Raw genomic sequence first — 18,108 nt, 5'->3', positions numbered from 1 at the left:
CTTTAGGTACGTTAGTTTTAATGTCACCCTGGCCATTGGTACTGACACCTACGTAGAAACTATTTCATAAAATTTTAGCACTCATTCAAATTTTTAGCAGTGTGTCATAATTTTTCATACATATTCAAACAAAATTTTAGTAGCCGTAAAAACTCTATAAATATCTTCCTATTACAATATTTTAGAGGTATTTAACATAAAATCCGTAGGTTGCAGTTTCATATATAAAACTAGATTTGGCTGTCATCCATGACCAAACCGAAACAGTACCTACATACGACCCGCATCCGGAAAAAAAGCAAAACCCATTTTTGCTTTTTCATCTCCAAAGTGATTTACTTATAGCCATGTGACCCTTCAACACAATCGATTCATTCGTTTCAGCATTACAAATTCGGATTTTGATAATGTTGTTTTAAATAGATAGAGTGATACAAGAGGAACATTTGAGTAAGCAAAGCCGAGGCGCGTCGGTAGTAATATTATTTTCTATGCCCTAGTTGACTTAAATAAAATAAAAAATAGTCTTTTTGTTACGCTTCCATGTCAAAACAATTTAACTAATTTATGATGAAACGTGCAAAACCGAGAGCTTACAACCTGAGAAAGAACATAGACTACTTTTTATCCAAATACGAGAAGTAGTTCCCTCAGGACACAAACATCGCAGGGAGTAGCTAGCTTCCTAAGTAAATAAAGCCATCACTTAAAATGGTCCACCATCACCCTATGTTATCTCTCAACTAGCTTCTGCCAGCGGTTTCACCCTCATCCCGTGGAAACCTCTGCACGAACCCGGATAAATATAAAGCCTATAGCCTTCCTCGATAAATGGGCTATCTAACACTGAAAGAATTTTACAAATCGGACCAGCAGTTCCTGAGATTAGCGCGTTCAAACAAACAAACTCTTCAACTTTATAATATTAGTATAGATTCTCTCATAAACAATCTAAACAGTACCAGTAAACAACGTTAATGTGTTCAGGTATTTCTAGGCATTTTCGTGTACATAGTCAAAGAGCTCGCAGCCACGCTAAGCTGCTTATTAAGGGAGAATAATGTTGGGTGTAGACGAGGAGTGCGGGGACGCGTTTGTGTTATTAACACAGATTTATTTATTTTGATGATTTTTGTAGTGGTTTGTTTTAATAAGTAGGTATTTTTCGTGGTGTAGAACGCACGTTTCTTGAATCAGAATTAACGTAAAGCGATTTATTGCCAAAATCTGCAACAACCTATAAACATTGTTTAGCGATTCGAGATTAGACACAATTCATTACCTACGGATAAAATGACAAAATTCAATATCCAATCGAAAATCAACGGATAAGTCAGCCCGGAACTTCGCCTTTAGAAACATTCGCTATATTATCATTATTTCGTGAATAGCCAATCATGTGATTAACTCATTCACAAACGTAAAGTAAATCTTTCTTAGCGTGTTATAGATGTTTGGATTGATCACATTGATGACAGATTTCTAGAGATAAGACTTATAGTTTTCTTAATTAACAACGGAAGGCAATTGCCTTGGAGTTTAATGACAATACTGAATTAATTAGCGGACTAGGACGTACTCTTACTTAACTCAACTCTAATAATGTTGATAAATCAGCACTTTTTGAACTTGACCAAAACTAAACATTAACTATATGGTTAATGTTTAGCGTCAAAAAATTCCTCTTCCTGTTGTCGACCAAGAGCATGCCCAAAAGGCTGGCAACATTGCCACGTGAGATGGCACTGCTATAAGCGGGGCCATGTAGGGCCAAGGCCGCAAGAGTTACCGCAGCCCTGGTACATAATAGGCCTATGACGGAACACGACGGTTTTTAGTCAGTAAGAGTCTGACACTCCCTCACCGCTGCTAACCCACAGCAGGAGGGGTCATTTGATGATTTTTGCCATCGATAAGAAAAAGATGGCACTGTTATATGATGTATTGGTCCAAGGTATTCTTTGCCATGCCAGCCCTTGGGTCACGCGAAGCGTCAACCAGCCGTTTTAATTAAATAAATAAAATAAAATTCTGCTTTAATGTCGTAAAATGCTAATTTTCTTCTCATAATAAATTCAATTAATTTTATAGAGAAGTTTAATTGAGCATGACCAAATGGGGTACTGTGAAGCTATGATTTATTTCCAATAAGGTTAGGGTTTTTTAAAGACGTTTTATTAAGAGAAGATAGTGTTTTTTATATTTCAACAAAGGGCAATACAAACAAAGGGCCTCCTGGAAAAGATTTCTTAAGAAATAAGTAAGTAGTATAGTGCCTTTGTACTTTATTGTACACTTATGTACTTTGTATCCTATCTCATCAACTGTGTACATATACTGATAAATAAAATAAATAATTTTACGACTTATATTACCTACCATCCGCGGTCAAACCCGAGTCCTTAACAGAATTACAGTTGTCACCAGGTTGAAAAGCAGCCTGATATTTAATGTCCTTCTCTCTTTAATTCAAGTAATATCAGGCATACCTAAATATAAATCCTTACTCATAAAATCTACAAAACGCTCACTGTTTATATATTCTTAACCGTGGAGAAAAATTTTGATAAGACTTAACATCTGAATCACTTTGTTAGTTTACAGATTTCAATATTTGTGTGCAAGTTAGCACGTATTCGAAACTGTTTGTCATTCTGTCATAAAATGTTTTACTTTGACTTAGTTGAACGAAGAGTCATAACAAATACTATGCCATTAATATTTAAATGATTTACAAACAAATCAGCCAGACAACCAGACAGGAAAACCAGAAAACAATATATCATAATGTCCTTAAACAAATTCCTTGAAAAAGAAACTCATTATCCTACTTAGGTACAGACCAGGTCAGCTTAACCGAATCTATCAAAATTTACCAATCGAATATTAACGTTTTACTTTTGTCATAAGGTTGAAAATCTATTCCGATTCTATAAAATTACTTCCATTATTATTATCAAAGAAAAGCTCGATTATCTACAAATTAACATTCAATTCTATTTATTACTGGAAAAACTAATATGATGATGAGATGCGAAAAGGACATAGAAGTTTAGTTTGAAAGTCTGAAACTCAATTCCGAATTTCTTCCGAAAAATACTATTAAACGTAGATTAAAAATACGATAAAACATAGGACACCAGGAACACTATTAAACTCTATTTCACCTTTTCCAGTAAACATACCATTCTTCACGAACGGAGTTGAGACCACAATGCTGACGTCCTCCGCGCACTCGGGTAACTTCGCAAGCCACAATGGCACGCAATGGACGACGGCGGCCATGGTGGTCGGCGCGGGCGCTTCGGCGCCGGTCATGTGTTATATCATAGATGCGTATGGCAGAATGAGTGGGGTGTTCCTTGTTAGTATGGTGCAAGGGGTGAGTTGATTTCTTTATCTTTTGTTTTCACATATAAGTAAAAAAATTATGAATATTTTGTATTGTTAACTTTTTTGGAAAATTAAGTAAGCACCTTATTTTGGAGTTTCGTTTGTCACCAGGCTTGTTTTTTAGAATTTTGAAACGTACACTTACACATAGGTCCACTGTGTATCGTAAATATTCTTTTTTGAGGTTTCGTACCCAAAGAGTAAAACGAAACGCTATTGAAGAATTTAGCAATCCGACTGGTCGTCATATGAACGGTGATAATATAGTTAGACAGTTGAAATTTTCACTTTGTTTCTTATATGGCAATGAACTTGATAAAAATACGTTAATTTACTCAAAAGATAGGTGTCCACCATCAAATAGTTTAAATATCATAAACCTTGTTTGATCCGTAATCCCTATAGTGTTGTACATTACTCAAACAATACGGCCTTATCGATAACATTATTAGTGGATCAATTAACGATACTGAGCAAGCTATAATTAATTCTAATTGTACTTGATTGTACCCAATTATAGGCTCCAATAGATTAATTAATCTGAAAAGGATCAGTTGATCTAGTCAATGCAACAAATACCTACTGTAATTCTGTTGAAATCCTGATTATCAAACCACATACATTACAACATTTAATATAATAATCTTTTATGCTTGAATTATTTTAATGACGTATTTTATGAGTGTTACTTAGTTCACGTAATGTTACTTTGTAGAGGTAGAATAAACTCTGGTGCATAGAAAAATCATCGACAGGGTAAAGTATTTTTTGAGAAAAATTGTTGACAAGTATATGATATAGGTACTATAAATTGACTGACGATGATTTGGCTAATTTAAGACACCTTTTATCGATAACAAAATTATCGACTATGTCATAACTCTAGTATTTTACCGTTCACCTTTCCCTAAAAATCTTTTATGACTATTTTATTCAGAGCAACGTAGTTTTAACATTAAAATTAGTCTGTAATGGCGTTGCAATGTGTCTAGGGACTCGTAAAACTTAAGGCCTGCTTCAGACACATGGAGGAAGGAAAGATAGTGGAGATGCCATAAGTCAGGTAGATCGAGTGCCAACTTTTGTAAGGCAAGAGAAAAGTTCAGTTACTAGAACTTACGAAGACTTCGCGTCCCATGTCACGCTTCAGACTCATAAAGAGCAAAATGACGAGCGTAGATATCATAATGCGAAATATCCTAAGAAAGTAATATCGCCAAAATGTGGGTATTCGGTATACGAGGAACGTTACTGGATACGCCCTTCTTTGGAACCCTAGGAGGGTTCTTTTATAATACAATCACCAGTGAATCGAGGTAATTTTAACAAATATCACAAGGAACCCGATCGTCTCGTTAGTTTAAAGTAACTTATCGTTTTAGTCACACTGTCCTTACGTCATTTGAGCTACAAAAAAAAGACCTGACCTACCTGACCTACTTAACTGACCTTACCTAACTGCCTCGTTGGTCTAGCTGTCGCAAGTGCGGCTGCTGAGCACGAGGCCTCGGGTTCGATTCCCGAGTCGGGCCGAAATCGCTTTGTGGGTTTTAGAAGACTTTCACAAAGCAGCCCGGAGCCTGGAAGTTGGTGATTGATACACCCGTGCATCGGAGAGCACGTAAATGTCGGTCCTGCGCCTGATCTCTCTCCGGTCGTGTCGGATTTGCCGTCCCATCGGGTTATGAGAGTGAAGGAATAGGGAGTGCACCTGTGTCTGCGCAAATGTTTGTGCACTATAATATGTCCTGCGCAATTGGCTGATCTCCTTAAATGAGAACAGCCGCCGTAGCCGATAATCGGCTAGGAGGACATCATCATCACTTACCTTATAGCATCTCCGCTCATCTTTCACTACTTCGCGTTCAGACTGAACATCTGAATTGCTATCGTTAGATTAATGAATTCAATTAGCATTTGATAGCCAGTTTACGTCTTTAGAGTCATTACGGTCGAGATTTATGTACGACTTTATTGCAAATGCAATTTTTAATGCTTAAGGTTTTGAGAATTAAGAATTAAAGTAACTGCTTTGATCAATATGCTAGTTTATTTTGAAGGTCAATTTATTTTGGTGTTGTGAAATGGATGCAGGGGTGTAGTATATTTTGAGGCTCAATTTATTTTACTATTGTGATATGTTTAGTACTTAAAGGGATTGTTTTAATAAGAGTGGCAAGATTAGTATACAAAAGTTAATATGAGTAAACAAAAATATGCTTTATCTTTGTAAATTGAACTTATTGTCTGACTTTTCACACTGTCGGATTTTCCAATCAAAAACAGAGTGTCACCGCCCGGTTGTACAGCAAATGACGGATGATGGCGCGCGATAAATCCACTCCAATCCAGTGTGAAAAGGTTGTAAGGACTATATTTTATTGTAAAAACGTACCTACATATATTTAAGTCTTGTTCCATAATCTAGTCACTATTACAGAGTTTCTAAGATTACTTTGTCTACCCATCAAATAAATCTCAAAATATTTTTTCTTATTTTCAGATAACGTTAATACCACACTTCCTACTCAACAAAAACAATATGTACCCCATAGAAATTATCCTACACATTCTATCAGGAATTTCCTCAGGGGGCCTATTCACTGTTCTACCAATCTACCTTCGAGAGATCACGACATTAAGAGGTTTCTCCCTAACCCTCATGATGGCCATGACAACAGCTGGGTACATGACGAAAATTATATCGATAGAAGTAAGGTTGTACCTTATACTTGGACTAGTGATGGTGCAATTTTTATCGATACTGATGATGGTGGAAAGCCCTAGTTATTTGGTGATGGTGAAGAAATATGAGGTGAGTTAGTTAAAGAATTAAATTTTTTAAAGGTTTATTCGATTTTGAATTAAATAATAGCATTTTTATGTTAAAAGTTCAAAATCTGTCCAGTATTTTTTGAGGCTGCAGAAATCTTTCGTCAATATTATCTATACTTATATTAAAAATCTGAAGAGTGTGTTTGTTTCCTTGACCGATTTAATCTTAGGAACTACTAGTCCGATTTGAAAAATTATTTATGTGCTAGATAGCCCATTTATCGAGGAAGGCTACCTATAGGCAAATTTTTATCTGTGTTCATGGAGAAGCTCCCACGGGATGAAACTGGTGGCAGAAACTTGTCTCATTATAGATTTAAAGAGTCTGAATATGTTTCGATAAAATTGTGATTTTTATATCGATTTTACTCTGGTTACAATAGAGTACTTAAATAGGTCCTCAAATACGTGTGACAACTATCGAATAAGATATTTTTAACACATAATTGGGTTACAGCGAGTTCTCAATTAACATGTAAGCTCTAAATAATTAACACAATATGATAAACATCAGTATATTTTTAGTTCGTTCTAGGAAAATAACTGGTTCTTTGCAAATAGAGTCTAAAAATATGTCATTCAACGAATAGTATAGTTAGTGTTAATTTAAATAGTAAATAAAGTAAATAGTCACTTTGATGATTAACGCTAAACCGATCTGGTTAACTGGATAAAGTATCTAATATATAACTACCCAGGTACCTAAATATGTTCCCATCCCGTATCAATATAAACTTCATTGAATTATTTCTGAAATCAATCAAACACGACTATGGAAATGAAAAAATCGAAGAGATTGTAATAAAATTAATACTTGTTAATTTTCCGGGATGTAATAAGAATCAAAATAATGTGAATTAGGTTAAAATCTTTTCTAGCGTGAAATAAACCCTCACTCAAACATCTGAATTGAAATCCTTCTCTTTTTTGGAAAATTCGAAAAAAAAACTATAAAAAACAATTTATAAAACCACAACAGAACAAAAACAATAACAGAAAAAAACAGTACAATTCAATACAAATAAATACAATTGCACTGATCCTCTGCATTGCACTGTAGATGCAGTCGGAGCAACGTGATGGGAATGCACTCACTGCTGTTTGTTCAAAGTTAACTCTTGTATTGATTTTAAATGAAATGTTTTAATTGTGGCGTATTGTTTATTTATTTAATACAAAACTAGCACTTTATTCTTATAAAAAATAAAATTTGAAAATGTTTGTCCCACGGATTTTTTTCCATACCTATCCGGATAAAATATAGCCATGTCAATTGAGGATAGTGTAGCTTCACAACAGTGAAAAATATATTCAAACCTGTTCAGTAGTTTCGGAGGCTTTAGGTGCAAGCAAAGAAATAGACAAAAATTTTCTTCTTAATTCTAGTTTAGACCGACTCTTTGTATTTAATTCTGGGACACTGAGTACCACGTCCTGATAAAAAGTAACTTATATCCATCCGGGATAGTACCTACCTAAACTACATACACATCTTAATCATTACATCCATTTTACCTTGAAAGTGTAACAAACAAAATAAACAAATCAAAGCCTGAAAATTTGGAAACACTGGCTCATCATAAAATGACGTCACGTATCTAACAATCACAAAGTTCGTATCTTTTCAAAAGTTAAAGAAAGAAACGTAAAAAGTAAAAAAATCCCCTTAAAAAGTTTTTTTACAATTGTGTCTTCCGTGGTAATTAAACTTCTTTTTTTTAACTTAACCACAGGATCTTTTTGAAAACCTTCTTATTAAATTCTCACCCATTTTATGCCTTTTGATACTTTTAAGGGTTCCGTACCCAAAGGGTAAAACGGGACCCTATTGTTTTCGCTGCTCTGTCCGTCCGTCTGTCACCAGGCTGTATCTCATGAACCGTGATAGTTAGAGAGTTGAAATTTTCACAGATGATGTATTTCTGTTGCCGCTATACCAACAAATACTGGAAACTAGAATAAAATAAATATTTTGGGGGCTTCCATACAACAAACGTGTTTTTTTGTCCGTTTTATAAATAATGGTACGGAACCCTTCGTGCGCAAGTCCGACTCGAACTTGGTCGGTTTTGTTTTTACTAAACCACAGGCTCTATTTGAAAACCTTATTAAATTCTCACCAATTTAAAAGCATTTTGAAGCTTTCTATGTAAAATTGTAATGTTATTTCACTTTCATAAAAACATACGTCTGCCTCGTTTGTTATGAATAACTGTGGTTAGGTTCTAGTTAAATTACATGGCGTGAACTCAGTTTTATCTCGTCCTTTGGGAAATCTACATTTATTACTACTTAAATGACTTTTTTGTAGAATGCTTCTACAAATACCCACTGTTTTGTAATCACACTAATATGATAACTTCAGTCTAAGTTTGTATGTAATTTCTAAGTAAATCTTGGACACCAATGGCTGATAAAAAGTGAAGGAAAAAATCTTGAGGAAACCTGGACTATAGTCTGAAATCAACAACCCGCATTGAGCAAGCGTGGTGATTGATGCCCAATCCTTCTCCGTGTGAGAGGAGGCCTGTGCCCAGTAGTGGAAAAGGCTGTAACAGTAATATTATAATGGTGAAACTTTGTGAGTTTGAGAGTGTTTTTCACGCCCAAACAGCCACAGCAACAGATGATAAAACCTGGTAATATTATAGTGTATAAGTATATCAGAATAACATACAGGTTTATAATCAGGTTATTTTCTAAAAAGACAGTGACCAGTTTGTTGTTGCAGCCTTTTTATCGTCCCACTGCTGGGCACGGCTCCTCTCACACGAAGAAGGATTGAGCATTAATCACCACGCTTGCTCAATACGAGTTGGTGATTTCAGACTTTATAGTGTGTGTTCCTCAAGATGTTTTCCTTCACCTTTTTATCAACTACCAGTACTACACTAAAATATAAAATCTTTTTATTCACTAATTTTATCATTTATTTCAATACATCTTTTCAGAAAGCGCGCAAGAATCTATCAAAGCTCAGAGTTGTGACGGAAGACGATCCTCATGTATCATTAGAGATATCCAATCTTAAAGCTGAAAGTGACAAAGCGAAAACTGTTGGCAAACTATCTGTTAGAACTGTTTGTAAGTATTCTTATATTACCTTGGTATATGTTTTGATACATAATATATGATGACAATGAAAGATGATGATGGAAGATGATGAAAAATGATGTGTTAATGGCTGTTTTCTATAAGCAATCTATCCATTGATTAGTAACTAGAGATTGAATATTGAAATTAGCTCCATATAAAGTAGCCTTTCAATCTCTTATCGCGAAACAACAGATAAATAAGTTAGGTATAGGAATCCACCATAAACTGTCTTAATAGTAACAGTTCGTTTGCACTGGCAGATGTTTTCATTTTTCGATCCGAGTTTTGAAATTATCCACGTGAAACGCCAGAGGGGTTATTTGAAAGAAATACCATTGTCCAGAACGATAAAAAACATTGACAAGTTTCAATAAAACAATACCTTTGTATGACACAAAAAGCGAGACTAGTAATTGACAAATTCCAGTCCCAAAAATAGTCATAAAGAGCACACAGCTATACTTCAATCCTAAAAATATATTTATAATTTATAATAATTTATAATAAACTATAATTTATAATAAACCTTTCATCACACCAAAATATCTTGACTTCTTTTCCAGGGAGAAACAAAATCTGGTTAGACGGCACAAAAATAGGGGTGGTCCTTTACACCCTAACAGCTATATGTGGCAGCATACTGTTCCTAGACCAGCAGAAGACGCTGATGCAGCTGAGGGTGTCTTCAGACCCTGAGAGCATGCTGGTCGTCAGTACTTTGTTGCTGGGGAGCATATTCTGTTTAGTGTGCTCCACTTTCGTTGATAGGAAGGTTAGTATCTTTAGTCTTCGTAATGAGAAAAATATGGTACTTACTTGCCTTGCTTTTCATCCAGTGGGTTTTAAGAACATTTCATATTAACAAGACTACACTACACTACACTACTTACACTAGTTGACTAGTGCATCGAAGAGCTCCTTAATGTTGGTCCTGCGCCTGATCTCTCTCCGATCGTGTCGGATTGTCGTCCCATCGGGCTATGGTACCGGGAAATTAAGAAATAGTGAGTGCAGTGTCTGCCCAAATACATGTTCACTATATATTTCCTGCGCAACTGGCAGATGTTTTTAGTGAGAATAGCGGCCGTGGCCAAAATCGGCCTTAGATGCAGCTGGCTGACCTTTTTAGTGAGGACAACTACCGTGGCTGGACTTTCTAGACGCCAGTATTATCATTAATAGTACTAAAGAACTTCGAGAATCTCCCCATTTCTTTATACTACCCAAAAGATAGATAAATACTTAAAATCTATGTACCTTTTTCGTTTCAGTATCTCCTAACAGCAGGCTACGTAACAATGACACTATCGACCGGCGTCCTAGCTGTGTATACGCAAGCAGACCTCACCGTGACGTCATTAAGATGGCTGCCCGTCACCGCGCTAGGCATGTTAGTCTTCGCTTATGGGATCGTATGGGGGTTACCTGTGGTTATCATGGTTGAAGTGTTTAATTTGGAGGTAAGAGATTCTCCTTTCTCCTGCCCTGTTCCCAATTTTATTTGGGGTCGGCACAATATGTCTTCCGCTTCTATTTATCTCTGTCACTCGTCATACTGACACTCCCTTCCTATTCATGTCATCTTTCAGGCAATGCATCCATCTTTTCTTAGGTCTCCTCTTCCTTTCCATCTATCTACATTCATACTTAGCACACACTTTGTTGCATGCGTATCATCCCTTCTCATTACATGCCCATACCATGACAACCTTCTACTTCTCATCTTTTGATTTTTATATATATTTTTTTATTATGTAAGTAAAGTAAGTGCCACTTTGGCTAGGGATCATAATGTGTCCTGGTTAGGAAGAGTCTTGATTGTAGAATACTCAATCTTGGAGAACCAATACCTTTTCATTTCGAATACTGTAGTGTGGAAATATTATCTTTGAAAATATATGTTGTTTGCATCTACAGAATACCAAACGCTAATGCAACAATATTTCTAAAACGCCTTAACGAATTGCTAAGTAAACTAACAAAGAAGGCAAATAAAAAGATTATACTATGTGGTGATTGGAATATAGATTTGACAAAAGACAATAATAACACCAAAGAACTTTACTCATTACTGCAAAATTACAATTTGAAATGTCATATAACAACGCCAACTAGAAAAGATGCTTGCTTAGATCTCATAGTCAGTAATTTATCTGAAGTAAAGTCAAACACACCCTTCCTAGCACTATCAGATCATGAAACAGGTCAAACCATATCGTTTGAATCCGATTGGGGTAATGAAATGCAAGGCAAACAATTCTGGTTTGAAAAAAGACGAGACTACAGCACGGAAAACTTAAACAAGTTTTTGGAATGCATTAACGCACTCTCATTTAATGAAGTTTACGAAACTGAAAGTGTTGATGAAGCTTTCAACATATTTCACGACACACTGTTACTTTTTTACAACTTATGCTTTCCGATAATAAATATAAAAAGTATGAATAAGCCAATCAAAAATAAATGGATAACTAGAGGCCTAAAAAAGGCTTGCATAAACAAAAGAAAACTTTACAATCTGTACCTTAATTCATCAATAAATAAAAAGGATAATTTGAAAAAATATAATGTATATAGTAAAATATTAAAGAAATGTACACTACAGGCTCAAAAAATGCAAAACACTAAGTTCATCACAAAATCAAAAAACACATGCAAAGCTGCTTGGCAAATTATTAAGAGTAATTGTGGCCCAGAAAATAATCAAAAGGAAATAAGTAAAATTAATTACAATAATAAAGAATTGACCGATCCAGCAGATATAGCGAATAGTTTTAATGACTTTTTTATAAACATAACGCAGAATAATAAAAGACAAAACTTTAACACACAACATAATTTTAATAATAATACAAATACTATATTTCTGAGCCCCGTTAGTCCTAGTAAAATTCAAAAATATATCAATTCACTTAACAATACCAATTCTACGGGATATGACGGAATTAATACAAAAATACTCAAGAAATGTTCCAAAAAACTATCAGGTCCAATATGCCATATTGTAAACTTATCATTCTTTGAAGGCCAGTTCCCAACTCGACTAAAGTATTCTGTAGTAAAACCACTCTACAAAAAGAAGGGGGATAAGAATGATATGAATAACTATCGCCCGGTAACGTTAATTCCAATAATGTCCAAAATATTTGAAAAATCGTTTTATGATATTTTGTATAATTTTCTTATAAAAGATAACATTTTAAAGCCGGAACAGTTTGGTTTCAGAAAAAACTTCACAACAACCTTAGCCTGTTTTAGTCTAGTTAAAAGTATCACGGAATTTCTAGATAGAAAAATACCTATCATATCAATATTTCTTGATATGTCAAAAGCATTCGATTTCGTTTCTCATAATATCTTGCTGCAAAAGCTCGAAAAATACGGCATCCGAGGTAATGCTCTAAAATGGATCGAGAGCTACCTGTCGAATAGATATCAATGTGTAGAAATAACACATACTACAAAAAATCAAAAAACGGCAAGGCAATCTGACTATAAACAGAACAGCTGTGGTGTACCACAAGGCAGTGTTCTGGGCCCTCTACTGTTTTTACTATATATCAATGATTTACCGGACTCTACAAAGTATAAATGTGTGCTATATGCAGATGACACCACTCTCTTGATTAATTGTGAAAACATAAATACCTATAATAATGAAATAAATGAAACTTTAAATAATGTAATAAAATGGCTTGATGATAATAATCTAAATATTAACATAAATAAAACAAAAATTATTCAATTTAAAACATATAATAGTCATCCACCGAAAATAAATATTACTCAAAACAATACAATTATAGACAAGGTTGAGTCAACAACATTTTTAGGTATAACTATTGATCAATATTGTACTTGGAAACAACACATAAATAAAATTTGCAATAAATTAGACAGTTATGTATATGTATTAAACAGACTTAGACAGGTAGCTACCATTAAGGCGACGCTATGGGCTTATCATGGTTACGTTTCTTCCATTTTACGCTATGGAATAGTAATTTGGGGTAACTCTGTTGATCAAATAAGAGCTTTCAGAGCCCAAAAGAAATGTGTCAGGTCTGTATGTGGAGCTGATTATCTAGACAGTTGTGTTCCATTATTCAAAAAATATAATATTCTACCGCTACCATGCCTGTATATTTATGAAATATGTGTATTTGCTTATAAAAATCAATACTTATTTGAAAAATCCTGTAATATCAACAATAGAAATAGTAGAAATAAAAATAAACTTAATATACCTAAACAACGCACAGTAATGTTCAGTAAAAATTCATATTGCATGGCTATTAGAATTTATAACAAATTACCTAATTACCTAAAAAATGAAACATTGAATTTATTTAAAAAACAATTATTTGCCATGCTTATTGATAAATGTTACTACAGTGTAAAGGATTATTTAAATGATGCAATGTAAAATGAATGTAATAAACGTAATGTTTTTCCGGCAATTTATTTACTATCGCATTATATAACTTTGTTAGTTTATAAGTTTAATATTTGTACACCAGTAATGGTAGAATACAAGAGACTAATACTTTGTAACACCTTAATGTACTGTATTCTGACAAATAAATCTATCTTTATCTTTATCTTTAAAGATAGAAGAAAAAGAGCTTCCTCTCGAACTGGCCACAAACAGCGATGGTAGAGAAAAGTGGAAGGCTATGGGGCAGACCTTGGGCTATGGGCTTATCGTCGCAGATGGTTTTCACGCTCACCACCGAAGCTTCGGCTTGCTGACCGGCTCAGCCGGCCAGCCTCAGCCGCGGCGGCGAGCGTTAAAACTACCTGCGCCTCAGCTCGCAGGCCGCCTCGCCCCTCCGCGCCTACGCGGTTTTGAATTGCACTCTAGGGGTAGAGCAGACAAGACTACGTGGAGTCGGTTTTGCAGCGATTCGTTTTCGTCACTAACTTCAATTTTTAATACAATGTTTTTTAATTGAAGGTTATAAATGGCAATATACTAAAAACGAGGCCCAGTTAGTAAATTAGATGACAATGTATAAGTAATGTTGTAAAATTAGAAGCTTAATCATATGTTCAATAAATAAATTTGTGGCTGCACTTATATTTCCCATAAAAAAATCAACTTGTTTAAAAAATATACTAAAAGAAATTGTTTAATATTTAAATTAACATTAAATGCCAGGTCGTGTTTTAATCAAAATGGCAGCATGCAACTGCAGATTGAAATCGTAAAGTTTTTCGCGCCTATTCCAGTGTATACACGATTAGTTTGCATGCGGACTAGCACTGTATATTATGGAACAAAGCAAGTTACTTTGGCCACTACAAAATATATGCGAGTATTTGCGTACTGCTACTGTATACATCGGAAGACTTTGTATAAAAAGTGAATTCCAATCTATTCGCGACTAGTTTCACACGCTTGCGTACTAGCCATGTATATACTGTAAATACGCGGCAGACCTTGCCCAACAGCAGGGCAGAATAGGCTAGTAAAAAAATATTTAAGTTAAGTTTAGTTGGCACTTTGGCTAGGGATCATATAGACAGAAGAAAAAGACTTAACCGTGACGTCACGCGTCAATAAGATGGCTACCCGTCACCGCGCTAGGCATGTTAGTCTTCGCTTATGGGATCGTATGGGGGTTACCTGTAGTTATCATGGTTGAAGTGTTTAATTTGGAGGTAAGGGTGTAAAAACAAAAATTGTTTTGAAAAGAATTTTATGTTTCTTTAGTGGAATAAATTATGAGGCGGGCCATCAAACAGATTGATGTAATGAGAGCACCAACAAAATATTTTTTTTCCATTAAAAACACTTCACTAAATCGCAGTCAAAAATAATATTTTGGGCATTTTTCTTCGGGTTTTCAGTCAAGTCTATTCAATATCAATTCATATAACAAAATTCTTTATCTTTCCTTTCACTAAATATCGTTATTTCGAAGCAGCTTTTCATAAACCATTTTTTTAAATACGAGTGATTTACGCATATAAAAACAGATAAGTATTACTCGTAAGCAAAGATTGAACCAATTTAAAACAGTTCCTCTATAAAATCAAACAACATAAGGTGAGATTGTTTCATTACAAGAATTGCTTGAAACTGTATCTGGCACTTTCCTTATATCTTCTAACATTGCAAGTATTAAAATATGTTCTAACCGGGTCACGGAGAAATTCTACATGTGCAACACTGGATTGCCTTTTTATTCAATCTAGAATATTCCTCGATATTATAATATTGAGGTCTAAGAGTAATACACTGCAGACTAAACAGTATGCCGATTGAAAATATTTTTTCAAGAAAATCTGGAATTCAATCAAAGTTTTTAGTCGGTCTCATCATCTGTCTAGCCTTTTCCCAACTATGTTGGGGTCGGCTACCAGACTAACCGTATGCTGCTGAGTACCAGTGTTTTACAAGGAACGAAAGCTTATCAGACCTCCTCAACCCAGTTACAAGGGCAACCCTTTGGTTAGACTGGTAGTCAGACTTAGGGTCATGGCACATTATACCGGCACCGCAACAGCACCGCTCCATACCAGCATTTAACTTGTCATTCAATTTAATATATTTCGTAATGTCAATATGAAAAAGCCAACGGCGGGCAGTCAGCGCGCTTGCCGCTACCACACAACTCGACTCGCAGCCCGCGTGCTGCAAGCGAGCGGACCTTATGCGTACAGCGCGCCGACGGCCTGCTCATTAGGCGCCGACTTCGAGTCGGCACCGAAACAACGTCATTGCGTCGTGTTCAATCATAACTGTCTTAAAATAATATTGAGTTGGCGGTGACAGCAACTTACACCTCGCGGCCGGCGCGCGGTCGGCGAACTGGCACCTTGCTGACAACGCGTAGTTAGCGCGCTGGCAGCTAGCCGTAGTCTAAATTCGAGGCGACGCCGTGCTGCAGCTGTGCTATTGCGGTACCGGTATAATGTGCCATGACCCTAAGTCGGTCTTGTACCGGCTAAATACCTGATCATTGTTATGTGCGTACCACCATTCATCTTCATACTGATTTATGAGCCCAAACAAACTGTCGGCCGACTAAAAGTTTGCAGTGTGTTCTAACCACATTATTATATTGTATTTTGAGGTAATATCAAACTTAGTGAATAGAATTTTCGTGATAACAGCCGCTGTGGTCTTTCTGGGAATTTGTTTTGAAACGGGTCTTAATATAGAGATGCGTGTATGTGTGAAATTGTCTAAAGTTGGTTGGTAGAAGATATTTGATATTGTTGTACTGTACGTATAAGTTTCAATAATTCAATAGTTTCTATAGGTAGGTACAGTTCACTATAAATGGGATTCCGTCGATATCAATCGTATGAGATATACAATTGGGATAGAATGTCAGAATGCCATGTCACGTCAATTCTGACAAATAGTATAACAAGGGATGGTATGCTTGCGGACCAAGTTTACCGACATCATAAACGCATATTTTCTTAAAATTGCTTTGTAAACTAAACATCAAAAAAGTAAACAGACACATACATTTTTTTTTTTTCAATAATTTGACGATCGTCTGCTTACCTTTTTTGTATTAAAACCATAAAATTCATAGGAAACAGGTGTATTGAGTTTACATTTATGTTTATCGATGAATTTAGTCCTAAATAATTTTGAAAAATATGCAACTGTGAGGATTTACATGAGATTTTAGGATTCTACTTAAACTTCTATCAATGAAACTATAGAAAACAACTATTTTAAATATTGAAATGTGTTCTTTTCTTGTTTCAGATCCGAGCAACTCTAATCGGTACAATATACGCCTATTCACAAATAATAAAACTCCTGCACGTACAGACCTTCCAATACATAGAAGATTACATCGGAGTTTACACCACATTCTATATATTCGCCTGTATAAACCTTTTTGGAGTGGTGTACACGTTATTCGCAGTTCCTAATATTAGAAATAAGAGTGTAAGACAAATTGAGAGACAGTTGAAACGACCGGCTTTGCCTGCGTGAATAAATGGTAGATTAAGTTTTTTAAGCTTTTTTTTATTTCCCTGTACAAAATCTTTGTCAGCTATAAGGTTTGTTCCACGTAAATGTACGTCTGTGAATTTAGCCAATTAGGATCTTGTCGAGAAGCTTTGATTTTATCAGAAGCTACGAATAACTTCATCATCATCATCATCCTGTCCTTATTGCTCTTGTTATCAATTTTTATATTTAGGGTGGGCGAACCATGTTTTCATCTTCACAGCTGCTAATAACTTCACTATAGCCAAAAACGACATGAATTATTGCTCAGAAATTAGGGATGCTAAATTATTTGGCACGAAGTGTAAGTAACACCAGCCATACAAAATATCCAAAATATGTAAATATTCATCTGGTGTATAAGGTTACTACCCAGTTTTATCAAAATCCGTGCAGTAGTTCTTGCATGTAAGAGTTAAACCAATCTAATCAAAACTTCAACGCAAAATAAGTCCTCTTCTAACAAAAAAGCGCTTTCATCAAACTATGAGCAATCTTTATAAAGCATGTTATATTTTGCTCATAACCTTAGACCATTGAATCAGCTGGAAACACCATCGCTCTGTCGAATAGTGAATAATTTGGTGGCCAAAGGTTCGAGACTGCTGGGAAAAATATGTTCTCTTGTGAATGTGTGAGTTAAGTTTAGCCTTGTATTTGTAATTTTTTTCGTGAGTGAGTAACGATGTAATTGAAAAACAGGAACGATATAAGCGAGCCCCCAGTAGCGTCGCCTTACATCCTTTTTTCGCGAGTATACAACTTTTTCGTAAGATGGTCTTATTATTAAACAGAGA

At 35.2% G+C, this 18,108-nt stretch overlaps 1 protein-coding gene across 2 annotated transcripts in view; it reads left to right on the top strand.

The window, feature by feature from the left end:
- LOC110376616 (solute carrier family 2, facilitated glucose transporter member 2) overlaps positions 1-17,318 on the top strand; it is a 324,460-nt gene extending 307,142 nt beyond the window's left edge. For both annotated transcript variants that reach the window (XM_064041412.1, XM_049845533.2), the window contains exons 3-8: positions 3,177-3,382; positions 5,897-6,208; positions 9,180-9,312; positions 9,888-10,096; positions 10,596-10,784; positions 17,060-17,318. In XM_064041412.1, coding sequence (XP_063897482.1) covers positions 3,177-3,382; positions 5,897-6,208; positions 9,180-9,312; positions 9,888-10,096; positions 10,596-10,784; positions 17,060-17,293 — 1,283 coding nt within the window. In that variant the 3' untranslated portion in view covers positions 17,294-17,318. The remainder of the gene's footprint in view (positions 1-3,176; positions 3,383-5,896; positions 6,209-9,179; positions 9,313-9,887; positions 10,097-10,595; positions 10,785-17,059) is intronic.
- The last annotated feature ends 790 nt before the right edge of the window (positions 17,319-18,108 follow it).

Source organism: Helicoverpa armigera, chromosome 25 (assembly GCF_030705265.1).
Source record: "Helicoverpa armigera isolate CAAS_96S chromosome 25, ASM3070526v1, whole genome shotgun sequence".
Lineage (NCBI taxonomy): Eukaryota > Metazoa > Arthropoda > Insecta > Lepidoptera > Noctuidae > Helicoverpa > Helicoverpa armigera.
Note: the sequence above shows the minus strand (reverse complement) of the source record. Positions and strands in the feature narration are given on the sequence as shown.